Below are 21,900 nucleotides of genomic sequence, written 5' to 3'. Positions count from 1 at the left end.
CTCCATATCCTCATTCCCAGTTGTCATGCTACCATTATCCCTAAGATCCTCTTTAGCCTTATTAAAGACTGAGGCAAAGTATTTGTTTAGCTATTGGGCCATGCCTAGATTATCCTTGACCTCCACTCCATCCTCAGTGTTTAGTGGTCCCACTTCTTCTTTCTTTGTTTTCTTCTTATTTATTTGGCTATAGACCCTTTTACTATTGGTTTTAATTCCCTTTGCAAGGTCCAACTCTACCTGACTTGACTTTTAGCCGGTCTCATGTTCTGACCTCAACAAGGCAGCTTTCCTTGCTGATCCCTCCCATCTTCCACTCCCTGTATGCTTTCTGCTTTTTCTTAATCACCCCTCTGAGATGCTTGCTCATCCAGCTTGGTCTACAACTCCTGCCTATGAATTTTTTCCCCTTTCTTGGGATGCAGGCTTCCGATAGCTTCTGCAGCTTTGATTTAAAATAATCCCAGGCCTCCTCTGCCTTTAGATCCATAAATTCTTCAGTCCAATCCACTTCCCTAACTAATTTCCTTAATTTTTGAAAGTAGGCCCTTTTGAAATAAAAAACCCTTGTTGCAGATTTATTTTTGTTAATCCTTCCGTTCAGTTAAAACTGAATTAGCTCATGATCACTTGAACCAAGATTATCCCCTACAACCATTTCTTCTATGAAGTCCTTACTACTCACCAAAACCAAATCTAAAATGGCATCCCCTCTAGTCGGCTCAGCAACTACATTGCAGTATGAATAGTAAGATGTTTTATATACAAATATAGCAAGGACATGAGATATTAGACTAATTACTAATGCAAGAAGCCATTTAAGCATAGAATATTTAGATCAATGGGGAATTAATTGATTACTGACAGCGGACAAGCAAACCTTCACCCAACACAAGAGAAAAAAAAATCATTGTTCGAAAAATTGCCATGTAGAGTCAACAACTTAGGCTAAAGACTTTCTAAGAGTTAGATAACTTTAAAAAGCTGTTCTGAGAATTAAAAACTCTTATATTAAGAACAAGATTGATTATTTGAAAACAGAATTTCATTTCCTGTCAAACTAATGAAAAGGAAAAAAAAAATCTCAGAAAATGGACTGAATAAAAAGAATATTAAAACTAACTAAGAATTTTCTGGATCTTTCCTGCCACAAGAAGAACAAAGGCAATAAAGAAATATTGCATATTCAGGAGCTCAAAGTACCACCTAAACCAAAACCAAAGGCCTGAAGCCAATGAAAGGGAGAGAGCAACCGACCTGAATCTAAGCAAGCATGAATGAATGAGGTATTTTCTTATAATTTCACAAAAGAAAAAGGGTTTCAGATTCTAAAGTGAGCACTCACAGTCCCTGATATGCTCCTTAAACAGCAAGCACTCCATAACTCATCCTGTCCACCTCTACAAGAAGGAAGGAAAAAAAAGAGAAGACTCAAGAGGAAACCACCCCAAGACTTCAACATGGATTGGTGAGAGAAAGTTAAAGTCACCGCCAAGGGATTAGATTTAAAACTCCTGTAATCATTTCCTGGAACACTAAAATGCTATTGTAACTTAAAATACTAACAGTTTCTCCTGTTAATCAAGTGATTAGACTATGTATTCATGAGAAGAGACAGGTTAAACATTGGTAAACAGAAAAAAGGGGGATTTAATTGGATTTTAGATTTTTAATATTGCTTAACTGGCCTGTCACAAGACAGCTCTTTAAATGGCTTCTTCTAAGTAACTGATTTAAATATGTTCTTGGGCTTCATAAGATGTTTTTAAGATTGCTTACTTTATCAAATATAAATTGGCTGGTTATTTATTAACAGGTCCACATTCCCTGAAACAAAATACTTTTGTCCATCTATAGACATTCTTCATTATCTAAGGATATACTAAAAAATGGATTCACAATAATTTTGGGAAATAATATACTTTGGTCTTAACTTACCAAGAGAAAAGCACACTTCACAGGTGTTCACTATCAGGGGCATAATCTCTGTCAAAAACTCTCCATAGAAAGCCATACAGAAGAGATTGTAATAGAAATAACCAGTTTATCATTTGTGTTCAGTCATATGTGCTATTTTCTTTTCCTTTCTTTAATAATGAAATAGCCCTGGTTAATAACTGATTACTTTGCTTGGGCTTAAATGTTTGCTTGCTATCCCCTAAGCAATGTAGAAGAATCCCTGAGAGTCAATAGTGGAACCCACACTCCTGAGTTGGCAGTAAGAGAAACAGCAGGAGCTGGCCTCCCATTTCTTGTTTCTCTAAACTAAATGTTTTTAGTAATTTTGAAAACAAAATTACTTAGCGTCCAACAATTTATAAGTACCCCTTTCTACATCACACAGTAATCTTTTTTTTCCTCCCACCCCTTCAATTTTGAGATTCATGTTAATGCTAGTCAAGCATTGGGGATATAGCATATTCCTGACCAAAGTGCAAATACTTTCATATTTCTCCACAACTATCAGACTACACAATCATACATTGAGTGGAATGCTTTCATGAGTCAGTTAAGTTGAAAAAAAATACAAATCAAGATAAAACTACATTAAAATTAGTTAATTTGTATATGAAGTTTGTGTCCGCCAGGCTCCTACGAGTTAGTCCTCAAAACCAACTACTTCCAAGGTAATATCCACAATGGCAGGTTTTTTTTCCAGCTATCCAAAATATTGATGGCTCAGAATAAGCATTCTGGCACCCCCAGGTTCTGAAATCTCACTTGCATAGACACTACTGCATTTGGCCTGAGTTCCTTTGGAGGTTCATAAGCTTTCAAGCCCATATATTATTTTAAAACAATGTGACCCATCTGAAAATGATAAAAACCCTGTTACTTAATTGGTACTGTATATTGTATCAAATTCTATTTTGAGCCACACAGACCTGATGCCTCTTTTGATAGAGTACTGAGAATGCAGCATACAGAAAACTCATGTATTTTGTTATCTTAGTCACCTCTAAAGGAAGAAGGAGTGCTATTCCAAAAAAAGAACCCCCACCAAAAAACAAAAAGCCACACACCAGCAGAAAAGGAAACTAAAAGAAAACAAATAAATATTGTTAAAATATGACCTCTCTACCACAATGTCCTAAAACATAACCATTTCCAACTGGGTTCTTCCCCACCTGCCATCTATCCTTATCATCACGACCTGAGAAGAAGCATTACTGAGTAAAGGTCCTCTGCAAGTTTGAAGAAACTGAGGACTCAAGTTATAAGCAAATGGAGGTGATGTGCTGCATGGCCACGTACAGGGCTTAATTTTACCACTTCCTAACCAAATCCTTATAGCTATTTATTAACCAAATTATAATAATTGGCAAACATATATTTACCACTTTATCCACAAATCTCAAAGCACTTCACAAAAGGTGAGTTTTATCACCATTTTACAGATGAGGAAACTAAAATGCAAAGATAATAGGGGCCAGATTTTCAGGAGTGTTGGGCACATACAACTCCCATTAAAGTCAATGGGCACTGCAGGCGTTCAGCATCTCTGAAAACCAAGCCCCATGTATCATAACTAAAACACTCTTAACATTGTCAAATACACCTATGCGACTTAGGTACCCAAGTCTCATTTTCAGAAGGGTTTGAGAAGACGAGATTCAGGCTCCTAAGTCACTAAAATGCCTAAGTCCCATTTTCAGAAAATTTACCTCAAATCTATGGCAAGCGTGGCACTTCAGAAATTCAGTTTACATTGCCTGACTGCTAGTCTTAAAAAACAGACGTGCAGTTTTCATGCTCGTTTATTCCAAAATAGCTCAACTAATTTTGTTTATAAATAATTTAAACCAATGTTTATAATTGTGATATCACTAGAAGAGAAAACAAGGAACTAGTATCTTAGTTTTTTTAATATTACAGAACTAATCACTTTTCAGATAACTTATAAAATATTAGTAGCTTTGCATTCATATAGTGCTATTCATTTTCAGTGTTTACAAACAGAACATTTTGCCTTTTTGGTGCGTTGTCCAAAAAAATATTTAGATCTTTGTAGGTCACTTAACTTGATGGAAACTTAGTGAAGATAATATAGTTTTCCTCTTTTCTACTGCTAAAGTAGACTAACCTGTAAAACCGGTTGATTAGTCTCATCCGAATAGTGCAAAGATCCGTTGGATAAGCTATCACTGTACAGTACTTTGGATATGTACTCAGATCAACTGGACCAGCAAAAGCTGCTGAAATGTCTGTCAAAAATAGTAATATTTCAGTTAGTTGAGCTAACAAATTCAAAGCCTGTATACATATGGATTTTCATACAAGCATTCACACTGTTCTACTATAACCACGATTAACAAAACAGGTTATGTATAAACCTATTAACCTGAATATAGATTTGTGATAAAGGTTGTATACCAGGTTGCACACAAAACTACAGTACTTTATCATAAATCTTTAAAAAAGGATCAGCACTAGGTCTCAGATACCAATTTATAAAAATTTACTGCTATGAGAGCAAAGAACTGCCTAATTTTCTGTGTTCTCACCAAGATTCAGAAGCTGATCAATGCCACTGATAATCTGCTCACATACTTCATCTCGAGATCTTTTCCCCCATTCTCCCTCTTGGGGTTTGTATAGTAGCTTCTCCATTTCTTCGGAAGTTACAGAAAGACTAGCTCCTAATTCCTCAGGTTGATCAACTACAGTTTTATAGTAAATGGGGAGGTGAGAGAAGAAAGAACACAAACAAAAGAATAAATGAGAATTTAATAAGCTATATGCTTGCCAAGTTTGACACTATGTAAAATCTTGCCTAATCTCATAAGATGGGGAGTTTGATGTTTAGGAACACAAAATGTCTTTAGATGGCAGAATATTCTAAAAACTCATCTGCAACAAAGAAACGTTAATGTACGAATGGCCAATTTTGTTTTTAACGAAGGAAACTGTATATAAGTAGCTGTTAACAATGTTTGCATTTACAGACTGTCTGTTTAAATTTAGGCCTGATAAGCACATGTCCACTAGCAAAAGATGTTAGTATTTTTGATTACACTACACCTTACACAGTTGGTAGTCCTAGTGCAGCTACACCATTTTTCTTAGCACAGTAAGGGTAACTGAGCGTATAAAGAACTCACGATATGCAGGGTAATACCATATGTTCCATGGAATAACAGAAAAACTAGCAGTTCCTTTCAATTATGTTGTGTTCTACAATGAAACCTGTTTTAAGTGACCACTCAAAGGACAAGTACCAAGTCTGCTCGCAGTGCAGCAGAGATCAAAAAAGCTAACAGATGTTAGTATGCCTAAAGAATAGCATGAAAAATACTGAGTATTATGCTATATATCTCAATAGTATATCACCTGAAATACCGTACCTAGTTCCTATCTCTAAAGAAGGGGTGGGCAAACTATGGACCGGGGCTGCATCCGGCCCTTCAGATGTTTTAATCTGGCCCTCGATCTCCCACCGGGGAGCACGGTCCGGGGCTTGCTCCACTCCAGCCGGGGAGTGGGGTCAGGGGCTTGCCCCGCTCCGTGGATGCTGTGGCTCCACGCGACTCCTGGAACCAGCGGCATGTCCCTCCTCCAGCTCCTATGTGTAGGGGCAGCCAGGGAGCTCCACACACTGCCTTCCCCCCCCCCCCCCCCCAAGAGCCGCCCCCACAGCTTCCATTGGCCAGGAACTGTGGCCAATGGGAGCTGCAGGGGCAGCACCTGCAGATGGGGCAGTGTGCAGTGGCCGCACCTCCACATAGGAGCGGGGGGTGGGGTGGGGGGGAGGAAAATGCCGCTGTTTCTGGGAGCTGCTTGAGGTAAGTGCCACCCAGAGCCTGCACCCCTGATCCCCTCCTGCGCCCCAACCCCCTGCCCCAGCCGTTATCACCCTCCTGCCCTTCAAACTCCTCAGTCCCAGCCTGGAGCTCCCTCCTGCACCCCAAAACCCTCATCCCCATCCCACACTCCCAACCAGAGCTCTCACCCCCACCCCTGCCTAGCCCCCTGCCCTGAGCCCCCTCCTGCACCCTGAACTCCTCATTTCCGGCCACACACCAGAACCCACACACCCCAACCGGAGCCCTCACCCCCCTCCTGCACCCAAACACCCAATTTTGTGAACATTCATGGCCCGCCATACAATTTCCATACCCAGATGTGGCCCTTGACCCAAAAAGTTTGCCCACCCCTGCTCTAAAGGAATTCTAGGGTTTTGGGTTTTTTGTTTTATTTTTGCTAGTAGCTTCTCTCATTCACTGATCACTAATTGGTTAATGCCCCCATCAGTGGAAATGGGAGGTGGCTCAATGTTGCTGCTGGAGGCTCCAAGACTGAGCCTAGCCCTCCAGCTCAGGCCACTGGAAGAATTCTTCCAAAACTGCAGAAATACTCCAGGCAACCGATTATTAGCATGAAGACAAACCTAATATATTAAACTTAGTGTAATTGTGTCTCATTCTCCCTTCAGAGAAAAAAAATTAAATGTTACGAATTATAGTCTGCTTTTCATCAGACTACCAGGGTAGCATGAATGAGGAGAGAAGCTACTAGCAGAAAGTTATTAAATTTCATATTCTGCAGCACAGCTTCTTTCCTCATTCATCACTAATGCGAAATAGCATGCATTGAACAACGTAAGAGGGGGAAAGAAAGCAGCAGAGTTTTAAGTAGAATAATAGGTAGAAATGGAAACATGCCCACAAAGCCACAGATTTGTAATTTAAATAATTATTTGGGAACCAGCAGCACCTTCCTACCAAAGGATGCCTATACAGAAGAATGGAAATCTACTTTCCAAATTTTCTTTATATGTGTTTCATACAATTTCCCCTTCCTCCCCCCAATGCCTTTAGGGACCTTGTAAAGAAAACCTTGATTCCTTCTCCATAAAGTTTCCAGATGTCTAGCATACCATGCAGGATTTTAACATCTTGTCCACAGCAACTTTCTGAGGTAATGGCAACTACAAAGGTCAGCCACAAGCCAGTTTAATTTGTCACTCCAATTAAACCTGACCCCTGATGAGACTCAGATGGACAGCCTACTGTGATTGCCTAAAACCACCACTAGGCTGATACCTGATTTGCTATGGTGCTTGGTCATAGGACTCCTATCAACCACTGTGGAGAAATTCTAATGTAGTGGAGACACTGCTACTTTGTATTACAGCAGCATCCAGAGGCCAGGGCCCCATCATGCTGGGCACTGTACAAATATAGAAAAAAGTCTGTTCCAGCCCAGAAAATAACTTACTATTTCCCCTCTCACAGAAACAATTTTACCAGACCAGTGAGTAAAGTTTCTTGATTGAGTTCTGTCTGATACCAAAATGCATCAACAAGGCTAATGAAGAATCCCCACTGATTTTCTTCCAATGCCCAGACTCAACTGTAGTTGGTCCAGGTTCAGATGAAAGAGTCCCTGTTTGCAGAGGACTGGTCTTTTCACCCAGTGCAATCGAGATTCCTTGACTTTCCATCAAGTCCAACGATCATACTTCAATCACAAGCAACCTCTAACCGGAAGTAGGAGGAAACTTCCCCTGTGACCACCATAACTGACCACTGTGGGATTTCTTGAACCTTCTTCTGACACACCTGGTACTAGCTACTGTCAGACAGGATACTGCATTCAATGGACCACTGGTCCAATCCCATATGGCCAATGTTTATGTTTGTGTTAGACAGAGCTGGTTATGTGAACTAAAATGTTAGGTACTCAGAGCTGGGACTTTGTTCCCCAACCTATGAGGCTTTCTTCCATATTGAGTATGCAAGGGTATAGAGTGGAATTTGGGTTGGCTTTCAGAAGGTCTGTATTTAGCTGCTAAGAAAGGGACATTTGGATGTGATCAGAATGGCATCTAATTTTTCCACTGTACCAGGTGCATGCTTCCATGATCTCTCAAGGAATTTCTGAAGGCTCATTTTAAGAAATTCCACTCAGGGCACAACACTGATGCATGACACCAGCAATCCAAAGCCATTAGAGATAAATGGTTACTCATGACCATTACCAAACCTGTCTTGACTCCTGGGTGAACATATTTTCAACACTGGGTCCAAAATGTTCTTGATTTAGAACTGGTGACTGTAAACCCTTTGCCACAGCTGGCTAGTCATGAATGGATCTGTTGCCTTGGATAAGTCATTGATTAGTGTCTGTACACTCATGGATAACATGGGCAACTTGCAATCTAAGTCATTCTGTGACCACTACCAGCCATCTCTTAAGACTCTTAGTGTTGTGAACAGGCAGGGCATATATAGAGTCTGTGTATGGTTGTCTCACATGAGACTCGCCACTTAAATTTAGCCCCATGATTGTAGGACAGCTCTGCTACTGCCTGAGGGGAATGTACTCGAGCAGCAGATCCAGGCAGCTGAAGCCACAATGCTGTCAAATATCCAATCCAGGGGAGGATAAGGAAGAGAGACTATGTGTTGCTACTGTATGAAAACGTATAGAAATTGAAGTTATAAAACAAAACTGGGAGAAACTGAACCACCAACTTTTTCTGTTGCCAGAGACAAAAATCTGTTGTCCTGATCCGGAGTAAGGTATTTAGTTCCAGAGCCTCCAGAAAAAATGGACTACCTCTGAATACCACAGGTGGAGGACATAAACCCATTAGCGATGGACAAATAAGGACAGAAGCTGTTCTGCAAAAAAGGTGGGTCATGGACAGGTGACCAATTAGAAGCATGTAAAAATTAACCACAGAAGAGCTTTTGAAAACATACAGACTACTTAGTTTACAGAGGAGTATACAAAATAATGAACAGTATAGTGAAGGTAAATCAAGTGCTCTTATTACAGAGCAAACATGTGGAACTTATCACAAGATATCACTGAGGCCAAGAGTTTAGCTAACTTCGAAAAAGCATTAGTCAGCTGAGAACATCCACAACTACACTAGATAGGAATAAAAAAATTTCAGTTAGCTTGGAAAGGAAGGCAATTCCTAACTCAGGGAACTGGGAAGAAAATTCCCTTTGGGGTGGCTATTGCATGACTGCCCTCTTCAAGGTTTCATTAACTTTCCCTCTGAAGCATCTAATACTTACAAATGACAGTGACAGGATGCTGGATTAGATGGACCACTGGAATGACCACCATTAAAGCGGATTTTGATTCTAGTAGTAACCTTAGATATACCTTAGTAATTTATTATAAAGTTTTGCTGACTGCACATAGAGTGCATATTTCATTATATTTGATAATCAGCCTGAGTTGTGTGGTTACGATTAATGTAGGAATCTTGGCACAAGCCAAGAAGTTGAGAATTTTTAAAATGTCAACCTTAATTAGTTCAACACACCAATAAGAAAGCAGGAAGAAAACAGGGCTCTGATGCAGAGCAATTAACCACTGGAACAATTTACTACGAGTTGTGGTGGATTTACCATCATTCATCATTTTAAAATCATAATTGGATGTTTTTCTAAAGGATACGTTCTAGGAACCATTCTGGGGAAATTCTATGTCCTATGTTATGGAGGAGGTCAGACTAGATCATCACAATGGTCCTTTCTGGCCATGGAACCTCTGAATTACAACAAAAGTTACAAAGCCTCTTTTGTAGAAAACTGACACAGTCACAGGATTCTATGCCTCATGACTGGTTCCACTTGTCCCCTATTTGTTTTTAAAATAGAATACACATTTTGACCTATAGGAGTACTTAAGTTTGTGATCTACATACTTCAGCCATTTAATGGGGGGGAAAAAATAAATAAAAAAACATATGGAAAAAGACATGGAATAGTCTAAAACTAGCCTAATATCCAGATTCGGAGATTTTAAAGTGAAAACAAATTTCCTCCTTCCACTTTCCTCCTCTCAAAACCAGTTTTAATGGAAACGATCAGACCCTTAACCGTAATAGAATACCTGTGCCATTATATCAATTCCACCCTTAAAAGTATATGAAAAATGATAGTGTCCTACAATAATAAAATAAGACTATGCTCAGGTACTATGGTAACAGGGGCCATATAAGAAAATATCAAGATTAGTATTACCACTTGCATGAAACAAATATTTTGGAGATAGACAAGGGGATGAAAGGCTTTTAATGCTTTTTCACATACCATTATCAGGAATAGGCTCCATGTCCCATGGGCTAAGCTTTTCAATTTCACCGTTGTCCCATCTGTTTAAACAACAAGGAAATTAACAAAAAAGTTAAATTATGTTCATATATAAGTGTTTCTCTCCAAACAAATGTAAGGAATCTTTCCTTTGATTTTAAGCATAATGAAATTTGCAGTACAAATATATAGGAAGGACAGAGCAAACCAAGCTCTCTTAGAGGCAAAGCTACTGCAAACATAGTTTGGTTTAAAAGCTTAAAATTACAATAGCGCTCCTACTCCAGGCAATGCTTAACTGATCTCCTACTATATCAATGGGAACAGAAAGAAAATGTGTCTAACTTACAGACCAAGAACATTTCAAACAAAGTCAGTCAAAAGCACTCACCAGTCTGAAGCTTATGTCAGAAAATTTCACAATGTATTTAAAGTAAATAGAAGCAAGCAGCCAGGAAATATTGGAAGGTTTGAAGGAAAATTTGCAACAGCTCTGCTGGATAGTCAAAATTCTGACTCAGCAAAGCCAACAGCAATCAATCAGTTTAGCTACTTCTAAAACATTTACATAGCACCATAAATTCACACAGCACTTTACAAACAGATCATATATGTGCTGCTATAAAGAGTTTACAGTCTAAATAAAACAAATAAGATCAATGTACTAGTACACGAGAAGGACAGTGCAAATATTCCAGTCAATGGAGAAGGATTGTTTTAAGAAATGGAAATACAGAGGGATTTGGAGGAAGGTAGACCAAGAAATGGGGTGTTTGGTGGAGCACAAAGACTGTTGCGGTCATGGGGAGCAGCATGCTAATAGGTACAAAGTAAAGGGAAAAGAAGAAATAAAGTGATAGGATTGGAGGCAAAAGGGAGAAAAAGAGGAAGCAATAGTTAGTCTGGTTCACATCTAATAGTATATTCACTTGATAATTGAATATGAGAGACTGATTTAAATTCCTGTATAGATTTTTTTATGCTTTGAGTAGCAATGAAATAGCTAACGATGTTGATATTTAAATTACCATAGTTAGGTGTTGTAACCAATACCTATTTAGCTGATCAGGGCAATCTACACTTCTCAGAATTATTTTAAGCTGTCTGCAAACTCAAGCAGACATCACTGTTCAGTCTGCACTCTGTTTGCTGTTTGAAGGTTTACTTTGCAACCATAGAAACTATAGACTTCTTAGGGCTTGCTTACTCAGTTTTTGTATCAATTTAATTATATTGGTTTAGAAACCCCTAGTATGGATGCAATTACACCAGTGCACAAGTACATTTATCAATATAACGTATTTCAGTATAAGCTCTTTATATATCAGAATTATATTGGTTTAAAAACCAATGCCAGTAAAACAATACAGTTAAATTGGTATGAAAACTGTTTAGACCAGCCTTTGGGAAAAGCATGGTCTACTTATAGAACTTTCACCTGTTTTACATCTATGTGAATAATATGGAACTAACCTGTGATATTTATGAATACTGTATGCTGGTTTGGTTATTGGGATGGTATTTACTTTATGAATTTTTATTTTAAACTCAGCACTGTCTGGATTCAAGCATGAAGGGGAAGAAAGGCTCAACACAACCATCTATCAAAGAACACTTATAATTTAAGGGACAATGTCAAAGCTACTAGCTTTGGTGACTGACTGTCCAGTCTACAAAATTGGATTTAACCAAGTATGACTGAGGCCCTGCAAACACAAGGGAACAAAATTCAACAAGTATTAAAAGGATCTCGGGGGGGGGAGGCGGAGGGGGGAGGGAAGATATCAGACAGATGCAGGAACCAGTCAGGGCTGTCTGGAGAAGCCATGTCTGTCTAGGTCTGCATCATGGAATAGCAGGACTTCAGGTAAGACAGACATGCACATAGACTGTTTTAATATCCTTTTTTCTCCAAAGTTTTGCTCTGACTGCTAAAGAAACAACACTTTTGTTTTAAGACAGTTGTTTGGTCACAAGCTCCTGAAGGGAAGAATCACAGATTCTCAAACCCAGCAACACCTGTAGTTAACAATCTTTGATGCAAAGGGTACTGTAACTAGCTCCTGGTCCAAGAACGGGAAAATTGCAAAATTCCACCCCAAACACAGGTAAAGACACAAGGCTAAACACCTGAGTGGGGCATACTCAGATCACAAATGGACAGAGGTGCAGCTCACCCTATAATTGTAATGGTTTAACTGATTTAGTTACATCGCTGCAAAGTTAAGTTGGTATAAACCAGATGTAAACAGATTTTAAAAAGCGTCCACATGTAGGAGTTTGCACAAATTTAAAACTATTTAAACTGAAGCAAGTTTCTTAGCTTCCCAGATTCCGAACACAAGATCCCATGTCCAAAAAAGCCTGCTACTGACTTGCCAAGCTACCATGAGCTGGTCCAACTCATCCTATGGTGGTTTATAGAGGACAGGTATAGTCACATAGCAATTTCAGCCACTTTGATATTGCTGCATTTCTCCTCTGCTATTAACCTTTTGCAAGTAAGTGGTATTTCAAATGAACTGGGGGTCAGGAGAAAGCAGGGTTTCAAAGGCCCATAAAGAAATATAGGTAATTGCAGATCTATGGTGCCGATGGATATCATGGACCCTGCATTCTGTGCTCTGTCATCTTTAATGGATTGAAGGGTACACTAACCATATGTCAAATTATGGTGCTGTTGTGACGCCCCACTAATTATTTGTGCATTATACATCGGTTGATACTACTGGCTACTAATCTGGTGTTTAGTCAAAGCAAAAAAGTAGCTTGTGGGCAGAGCTGGGGACAGAACCACCATTTCTCTGAACATTTTGACCCATTGTATCAATAATTTAGCTGACAGCAGAAAGAACAGGAAGTTTAGAGGAGCTGAAATAGCATGCAAAGATGATTAAATAAAAGGACAGCACTGCTGACAGAGCAGGAAATTTCCGTTATGGATAGAAGCACAGATTGCTTTTGAGTAGAAGAGGTGACATAAGATTTTTGTATGTAGCGCATGCGGGCGCACCCCTCCCCCTCCGCATAGCTGATTAACATGCATGCAGCTAGGTAAAGCAGAGCTTCCCAAACCTTACACTGTGGTAAGCTAGCACATATATTACAGATTTAACATAGTTGTAGTATGGAGAGAGAGGACAGAAATGAAGGCCAACAGCTGTAGATTCTTCTCACATATGTTGCAAATGTCACTAAATGAGAGACCAAAAAGCAGCTCCACACACTTGTCCTTCCCAAGAACAAGAACTACTACAATGATAAAGGAGGTTGACTAGACCATGACAAACATATTTTGGATTTTAAACTACAAGGGAATAGATATTAAAATTAAATACTTTGAGATGTACTTTGCTTCCAAAAATATTTTTATTTCCATATCTGCCACTCAGTAGGTTTGCACACTGCATACCATTTTACATATTAAAATTAAATTTAAGAATATATGAGCATATCTTAGTCAATTTTGTTCTGGATCCAATATTTGAATATTAATACATATAAAGCTGGCAAGATCTGGACAGAACAAATACAGAAACTAAACATTTCCATGTCCCAGTACAAACCGACAAATATTAAAATCCAAAATAAATCATTTCCATTGTGTTAGTTTGCACTACTGATGCTGTGTGTTTTTTTTGTTTTGTTTTTTTTAAGGCATCTTCCTTGGCTGTTCCATGGAGAAGATTCGGTAACCCATAATATATAAGTTATTATATTATATATAGTAATATATAAGAGGTTCCTCTCTTTCACAAATATAAAATACAATTTGTATTTAGCAAGTTATGTTCATTAAGTTACTATTCATGAAAAATTACTGCATTTTGGTAATACATTCGAGACAGTTTGCTAATGGAGCTTTAGGTTTTCAACCAACAATCTTTTGTGCATTCTTACACCTCCAGCCCATCAATATAAGCCATGATTTATACTGTGTAAACAAACATTTTATAAGCCTCTGTACTTACTTAACACTGTAACACTGAAAGTGACTATCTGGATACTGTGGCTGATATGGCTCTTGACCCAACACTGTTCCAAACCACCAAGCATCATCAATAATGGATCTGAATCTATCAGCTGTAAGAGAAAGAACCATTTCCCCACTCATACATATTCTGGTAACCAAAAGTTTTTAATTATGCTTTTTTGTGAGGATGGAATTACTGGGGAGGAAACTATTGAATAGACTCAGACTTTAAGGTCAGAAGGGACCATCATGAACATCTAGTCTGACCTCCAATAGTATATTTTGGTTTAAAATTATAAGTATCTACGTCAAAAAACAGACACTAGATAAAAGAAAAATAACCCATTACACAAAGTAATGTACATTTTCACAGTAAGCTCTAAAATCCAAACATATACTAGCATGTAAACAACAAGATGTTAATATATGTTTCAGTCTGGAAGGCATGCATCACTAAAGGTGCTGAGTATTTTATAATATATAAAAACTTGTATGACTTCAACCACAATGAGGCAAAGTCCTGAAAAAACAGATGAGCCTTAACACTATAAATTGAAGGCCAGATGCTGGCTCTAGCATACCAAAGGGTTTAGGAGGCAATGAACTCCATTTCATAGTCCAGGTCTCTCCATCAGTATCTAATTCCAGCATGTTCAAATCTCTAGAAACTGTTTGCAAAAGGGTCTCAGCTGACCTCAAGTGCAACAGTGGAGCATCTGATGGTAGAGAGCTGTTGGAAGTCTCCGATAGTCAGGACACAAGCCACACAGCGGTTTTTAAATCAATGTCAACACAATGAATTGTACATAACATACTCAGAAGCTAGCCACAGTGGAAAATTTTTGTATTCTAAAACTGTATTGCCAGACACTTGGAAGGTGAAGACTTACAAGCTTGCCAATTCCTCTGCCGTGCTTCATCATAAAACTGACGCAATACAAGGAAGTCAATGACATCTGGCATGTCATGGTATCTAGATAAAAAATAAAATTAGCTTTCATTTGTGTGTCATATTATATTATGCTATGTTGTGTAGAGGAAAAAAGCTAAGGAATGCCTCTTTTAAAAAAATATGTTATCTAGCATATGCTTTCAGCAGAGAAACACATACTTGAGAGAAAATGATTTGTCTGAAAGTTTTCCAGTGGCATGGTCTATAAAGGCAAGCTTCAGGCAACACAGTGTAGGAGGACCAACTTCATATCGTATCCCAACAATTTTTACCAATTCTTGATCCTATAACAAACAAAAATGAAAGCAACAAATTCCATTAAGTTTCAGCCCTACACTAGAGACAATCTCTAGTTTAGTTTTATTACACAAAACATCTGAATAGTTTTAGCACTCAAAAGCCAATATTGTTAAATACTGTATGAGGTTTTATTGGGAGACAACCAAATCCTTACACAGAGTCTGTACCCTTTTTAAAATCAAGATTTATGTTTCTATTGCAGTGAAGTCCAGGCCTCCCATGGGCAATTTTGAAGGTTTCTTTGATGACTGAAGAAAGCTTTCTTCCTCCTTTACGTTGGTAGGAGGATATTAATGGGAAGTTGCATAGCTAAGTCCTCACTAGTTATATTTACACAAAGAATTTTAAATGCTAATGTAAACCGTTAAACACATATTACCAGTATTGAACATGTAACAACTTCAATATATTCTTACCCTAAGGACCATTTTTCTCCATGGCTCCTTGTGGGGGTTTAGTTCATAAATATTATTTTTTCTGACTGCTTCAATATAAGCTTCATGACCTTGTCGAAAATATATTACCTGTAAAAATAAAAATCCACAAAAATTATTTACTTGAAACATTAAAGTACATATTTTTCTATTTTTAGTGCCAGTTGCTATGTTAACTTTTAGATAACCTAAAATTTTATAGCACTTTTTGATAAAAGCTCTCACCTCATCACCCATTTGGGGAACAAAAGGAGATTTTCGAAGTGCTGTGTCAGTTATCCAAACAGGAGGATGGTAGAGATATAACACATCTTCGTTTACTGGCTGTGTGGGAGTACTATTCTGCACATTCTGATAAACAGGATAGTTATACATTAGAATTATGTTCTTGGTGCAGTGTCATGAAAACTTGTCATCCAAGAATTTCTTCTAAAGTCTACACAAAGTTAATACCATGAAACAATCATCAATTAAGCTTTATCCAGGACCTTAAGACCAAAAATCTCCTAAAGCCCACATTTTGGTACTCAAGTTTGGTATTTTCGTTCTTCCTATATTTGCAGTTCTTCCATTGTCATCATTAAGTATGTCAACCATAAAGTACTCTACTCCCAATAAACTTGTAGGGCACAGTTCTCTCAGAGCTGCATGGTAGTTCTTAACATGACTATCAAAAGACTTGTCTAATTTTTGAAACTACTATTCTAATGTACACTGTCTGGCAACTACTATTGAGATAGAGATATATAGATAGAGATAGATCTCATTTTATTAAACAGAAAACCTTCAGACTATTTAGATGTGTACCAAGTGTAGCTTAAAGCAAAGAAATTCCAAGTTATTATATATCTGCCACTTCAAAACTAATATTCAGAATCAAAGGTGATTATATAATCAAAATAATTCTTTGAGAAAAACACACTTACATACATTTTATATTGTATGATGACATACATTTGAAAGGCACTCTGTTTTACCACCAGTCCCCTGGCTACAAGAGTTGCAGAATTACCTGAAGCGCTCAAAGATTCTCGTTCTCCACATTACAGAACGCTATTTTCCATCACTTTAGAATTTACCAAGGAATTCAGGGTAAAATTCCCCCCTGTGCAGAGGCCAGAACAAGGCCTATAAACCATTTAATACTTGTGCTGTTTTGAAGACTTAAGTTATTTAAGTGAATGATTATTTACACTCCTTTGGTGATAGGGCTGAAGTTCTAACCAGTTATTTTCTTTAATTTATTTAAAAAGTTTTCTCATCCTAATCATCAGTATGGTGAACCATCTAATGTTTGACTAGGAGAATGTGACTTCACTTTGGATGCAGAATTTGCCCTGGTTATTCTAGGCCTATTGAATTACTATACTGCACTTTATGTAAGGCATACCTTGACAAGATTCAGAAAGTGAAGCTGGTGCAGAATGCAATCACTTGTCTATTAAGCAGTACATCATGCAGACAGCACATTACATCAGTTCTTATCTGCCTTTACTGGCTGCGAGTAAGTTTCCAGAGAGCTTAAAGTGTTGGTTTTAAACAATAAAGCTTTAAATGGTTTGGGAACTGGTTACCAGGGAAGACACATCTGCCCTCAAATGTAATATACTATGACAACTGTAATCAGTGGAGATGCCAGAGTTGGAGTCCCCTCAATTTAAAATAAAGACATTTTGTAGAAGAACCAAATTCCATAGTCACAGCTCTCCCGAATCCAGATTTCTGGCGTTCTAGGCATCTGACTTCTCGAATGGGCACTGAGAAACAGGGGCAGGCTTATAAGAGTGGATCAGCTAGATATGGAAAGGTTTGTGTTGAGGATACTAAATGGCAGTTCAATTAATTTGTTTTTAGACGTTTTTGTATCAAAGACTGTTTTAAAATTCAGAAAAGCACCAAGAGTGTTCTAAAATCTAAACAAATAAAACCCTTAAGTATCTGCATTCCTTGCTTTTGTATTCAAAGATGCTATAAAAGTGGTAAAGGGTAAGAAAAGCCATGTGTTTGGACCTCATAAGAGTGAGGAGGCTTTAGTTACTTGTTGTAAAGCAAAGTCCATAAAATTTAATTAGACGATGTAATGTTGTGTGTGTGTGGGGGGGGGGGGGGGGTGTTGAAAAGGGGAAGGAGCAACCAGAGTTAGTAATATCATAAATACCTCTGCCTAATACGGAGGTAACGTATACAAACTCCATAAATTCCCAGGTGCAAGATTTAAAATGTAAAAAGAGATATCGATCAAGAATTAAGTGAACAGAAGGAATTAACTGTATAATACCTCTTCCTGCTTTTTCGGTTTGGGTTTTTTCCTTCTTTTTCTTCTCCTCTTTGGAGGAGAAGATTTCTCTGCTGATACTTCATCTTCTGAAGTACTACAATATCTGATAGCTTTGCGTCGAGATGTTCGCACAGGAGGTTTGAGATTTATTCCTGCATCAGCTATCCAGTCAGAATATCTACTTGAAGAGTCACTGTTCATGGGGAAAATAATGGAAACAAATGGAATTTAGATATTCAAACAGCTGACAACTAGTTAAGAATGTTAAATGAATTATAACAATATTTGTAGGTGTAAAGTTCCTTTTCCACTGTCCTGATCTTCAGTGGTTTTGGAGGTTGTCAGGAGTAGTACAGGAAGATTTAATTGCTGTGATACATTTCTAATTCCTTCACTTTGGCTAGCAGTTTTAACTTATGGCACTAATTCTTCAGTCACTAGAATGCAACTATGACATTTTTGTCCTTATAGAAATTCTGTACAACATTTAATGTGTTCCTTTACTGTATTTCAGAAGCAGGATTCCAATAAATAGGAACATCCTGCCTACTCACAGGCAACAGAAGATACATACTTTCAGACATCTCTATTTCATTGAGGGTTTAAAAAAACAAAAACTTCCCTTTTCTAAAAGCCATTCTAATCATAGCTTATTATTGTTAGACAGGATTCCAACAAAAACAGCTGTAACTTGGCATGGACAGTCATCCCTGAGGATGAGAACAGTTTTGAAAAAATTGTGTTTGATTTAACAAACTCTGAGAATCAGAATATGCCACACTAAATATACGCAAATTTTTATTAAGCTTATAGGCACAGACTTTAAGATATGCAGTGCACATTGTGTGCAGCTAATTAAGTGCATGCTTTTGAAGACAAGTCTGCTGATATAAAAACATTTATAATTGTTAAACTATGGATTTCACCATGGCTTAGAAATCAGGCCAATTTAGAAGTTTGGATTAGTACTTTTAATAGTAAAAAGAAAAATATGATGCAGCCGTGTATTCCAAGAAGATCTGTGTGCACACTGGAGCCAGAGTCTTTTGCCTGGCAATACCTGTAGGAGGTGTGGCGCTTGTGCCTCGTGCCTGTAGTCCCTTCCTTGGCTATCTGACGCAGCACCGCTCTGACCCCTGCTCAGTTCCTTTACACCGAAAGCCCAGGAAAAGACTCCAATGCAGAGGGGATGGAGGGTGCGTCGTGGAATACAAGTCTGCCTCTCATCTCAAAGAACCATAGTTACAGCAAGTAACTGTTTCTTCTTCTTCGCGTAGATGCAGACACGAATTCCAGGTAGGTGACTAGGAAGTAGTACCTCCATCCAGAGGCGGAGCTCAGTCTACCAGAACAAGGATCGCAAGACCACTCTTCCAACATTATCGTCTGCTCTGGAAGAAATGGTCATTGCGTAAAGGTCCACAAATGTATGCATGGACGACCATGTGGCTGCCCTACAAATGTCCAATATAGACATGTCATTTGGGAATGTCACTGATGTTGCCGGTCTCTGATCGAATGTCCCCATACCAGCTTTGGAGGCGTGGCCAATGCTATCTAATATGCACTCTTAATGCAAGACAAAGCCATCTAGAGATGGTCTGCTCAAAGACAGCTTGTCCTTTCATGCGGTCGCTACATGTTACTAACAGGCAAGGCGAAGCCCGAAACTGTTCAGTCCTGTTCAGATGGAAAGATACACAGCATCTAACGTCAAGGATATGGAGGCGTTGTTCCTACGTGGAAGAATGCAGCTTAGGGAAAAATAAATCGCTTGGTTCAAATGAAACAGAGATCACCTTGGATACAAACTTTGGGAGTGGCTGAAGCATAACCATGTCCCTGAAGAACTGCACGTAAGGAGGCCCAGCCATCAGGGCCTGCAACTAACGCCCTCCTGACAGAGGTAATGGCAATCGAGAATGCAGTTTTCTGACACAGAACAGGCAAGGGGCTCGAATGGAGGCCCCATTAGAGCGGCTAAAACAGTGTTCAGGTCCCAGAAGGGATCTGGTTCTCAGACTAGAGGATGCAGGTGGAAAAGCCCTTTCAGAGATCGTGTCACCTTGGCACAGGAGAAAACCAATTTCCCTTGGATAGGTGGATGAAACACTGATATTGCTGCTAAGTGCATTCTCAGAGAGCTGAATGCTAAGCCCAATTCCTGATAGTATAACAGGTACTCCAAGATGTCCTGGATGGAAGCCTCTGCTGGATGGGTCCCCATGGGCCAAGTACCACATAGAAAACCTCTTCCATTTCGCCAGGTAGGGCGTTCTAGTAGAAAGTGTCCACTGTTAAGTAGGACCTGTTGAATGGCCTCCCAGCAACACCCGTCTTCTTCATTCAGCCATGCAGCAGCCATGCCATAAGGTGCAAGGAGCTGATCACTGAATGCAGGGTAGACGTAGTCCTTTGTGAGGAGGTTGGGAAGGAGAGGAAGCAGCATGGGAGGCTAAACTGACAGATCGAAGAGATCTGAGAACCAATGCTGCCTCAGTCATGCCAGGGCAACGAGGATGAGTCTGGCTCAATTCACCTTCAGCTTAGTAATGACCTGGGGAAGGACCAGGATAGCAGGGGGATGCATACAGCAGAGTAGACTTCCAGCTGCAGTGGAAAGCATCAGAGAGGGAGGCTAGGATGAGTCCCTCTGAAGAGAAGAATAGGCACCACTTTCTGTTTTCCCTCATCACAAAGAGGTCAATCGTCGGAATGCCCCATGTTGTGAACATCATCTGAAGGACTTCCATCTTTAGGGACCACTCATGGTTGGGAAGAAAACCCTGCTGAGATGATCGGCAAGACACTTCTTGACCCCCTGGTAAGTGATGTCTTTTCGATACAGAACTGCCACATGTTGATCTCCTCCAGGCAGAATGATCTGGAGTGAGCTCCCCCTTATCTGCTCATATAATACATTGTGGTGGTACTGTCCTTAAGTATGTGACCACTGAATGCCTGATCTGGTCTTGGAAGGCATAACACAGATTGTTGATGGCCCAAAGCTCCAACACACTAATATGGAGTAAGGCCTCCTGTTCTGACCACAGATCCTGCAACCGCGAGTCCAGACGTGCTCCCCAGCCCAGAAGGGATGCGACAGTAACCAATGACTTGGGTCAGAGAAGGCTGAGAGAAGGGGATCTCTTGCCCACATTACACGGAGATTCCTACCAGAGCAAGGACTGCAGGACTGATGGAGGAAGGTGAACCAACCTGCCTAGAGAATGCAGGGCAGGACAGTAAACCATCCTGAGCCACATCTGAAGAGAATGAAGAGATAACCTGGTACGGTGGACTATGTGCGGACATGTGGCTCAACAGGTTCAGGCACACATGGACGTTTGTTATTGCAAACTGAGGTACAGCTGGTGAATCATCTGAAAGCAGTTGGTTGGCAGAAACGCCCTTGGCCTCATGGAATCTAACAGGGCCCCAATGAACTATTTGCTGAGTGGGAGTGGAGGTCAACTTCATGGTGTTTAGACTGAGACCCAAATGGTCGAGTAAGCATAGTGTGGTGTCAGTGTGAGCAAAAACGTCCTCTCTGGAGCTGCCTTCAGCAACCAGTCATCAAGATAGGGGAAGATATGGATTCTCTTCCTCCTGAGATATGCCATGACCGCTGCCATGCATTTGGTGAAAACCCAGAGGGCAGAAGGAAGCCCAGACAGGAGAACTATGTACGGAAAGTGGCAGTCTCCTACCATTAAGCGAAGATACTAACTCAGCAGAATGGCCATATGGAAGTAGGCAAAGTCTGCAAAGTCCACAGCAGTGAACCAGTCATTCTGAGACAAAGCAGGGAGGATAACTGATAGAGTGATCACACAGAACTTCACGTGCTTGATTTATTGAGTTCACGGAGGTCAAGGACAGGCCTCATCCCATTCTCACAGAAC

The 21,900-nt window shown here is 39.5% G+C and overlaps 1 protein-coding gene across 6 annotated transcripts in view; it reads right to left on the bottom strand.

Annotated features, from left to right (window-relative positions):
• Positions 1–21,900, bottom strand: part of BRWD1 (bromodomain and WD repeat domain containing 1) — a 113,570-nt gene that overhangs the window by 42,899 nt on the left and 48,771 nt on the right. For 3 of the 6 annotated variants that reach the window (XM_073360442.2, XM_073360460.2, XM_073360451.2), the window contains exons 23-31: positions 17,996–18,188; positions 15,943–16,068; positions 15,700–15,807; positions 15,143–15,267; positions 14,922–15,004; positions 14,030–14,141; positions 10,059–10,120; positions 4,506–4,661; positions 4,085–4,205 (exon numbers count right to left, since the gene is read on the bottom strand). In XM_073360442.2, the coding sequence (XP_073216543.2) occupies positions 4,085–4,205; positions 4,506–4,661; positions 10,059–10,120; positions 14,030–14,141; positions 14,922–15,004; positions 15,143–15,267; positions 15,700–15,807; positions 15,943–16,068; positions 17,996–18,188 (1,086 nt within the window). Of the gene's footprint in view, positions 1–4,084; positions 4,206–4,505; positions 4,662–8,500; positions 8,628–10,058; positions 10,121–14,029; positions 14,142–14,921; positions 15,005–15,142; positions 15,268–15,699; positions 15,808–15,942; positions 16,069–17,995; positions 18,189–21,900 lie in introns of those variants that run through there. The other 3 variants (XM_073360467.2, XM_073360477.2, XM_073360485.2) reach the window with 3 other exon arrangements.

This window comes from Lepidochelys kempii, chromosome 1, assembly GCF_965140285.1.
Source record: "Lepidochelys kempii isolate rLepKem1 chromosome 1, rLepKem1.hap1, whole genome shotgun sequence".
In the NCBI taxonomy this organism is placed as follows: domain Eukaryota; kingdom Metazoa; phylum Chordata; order Testudines; family Cheloniidae; genus Lepidochelys; species Lepidochelys kempii.
This window is presented reverse-complemented; position numbering and strand designations above follow the sequence as displayed.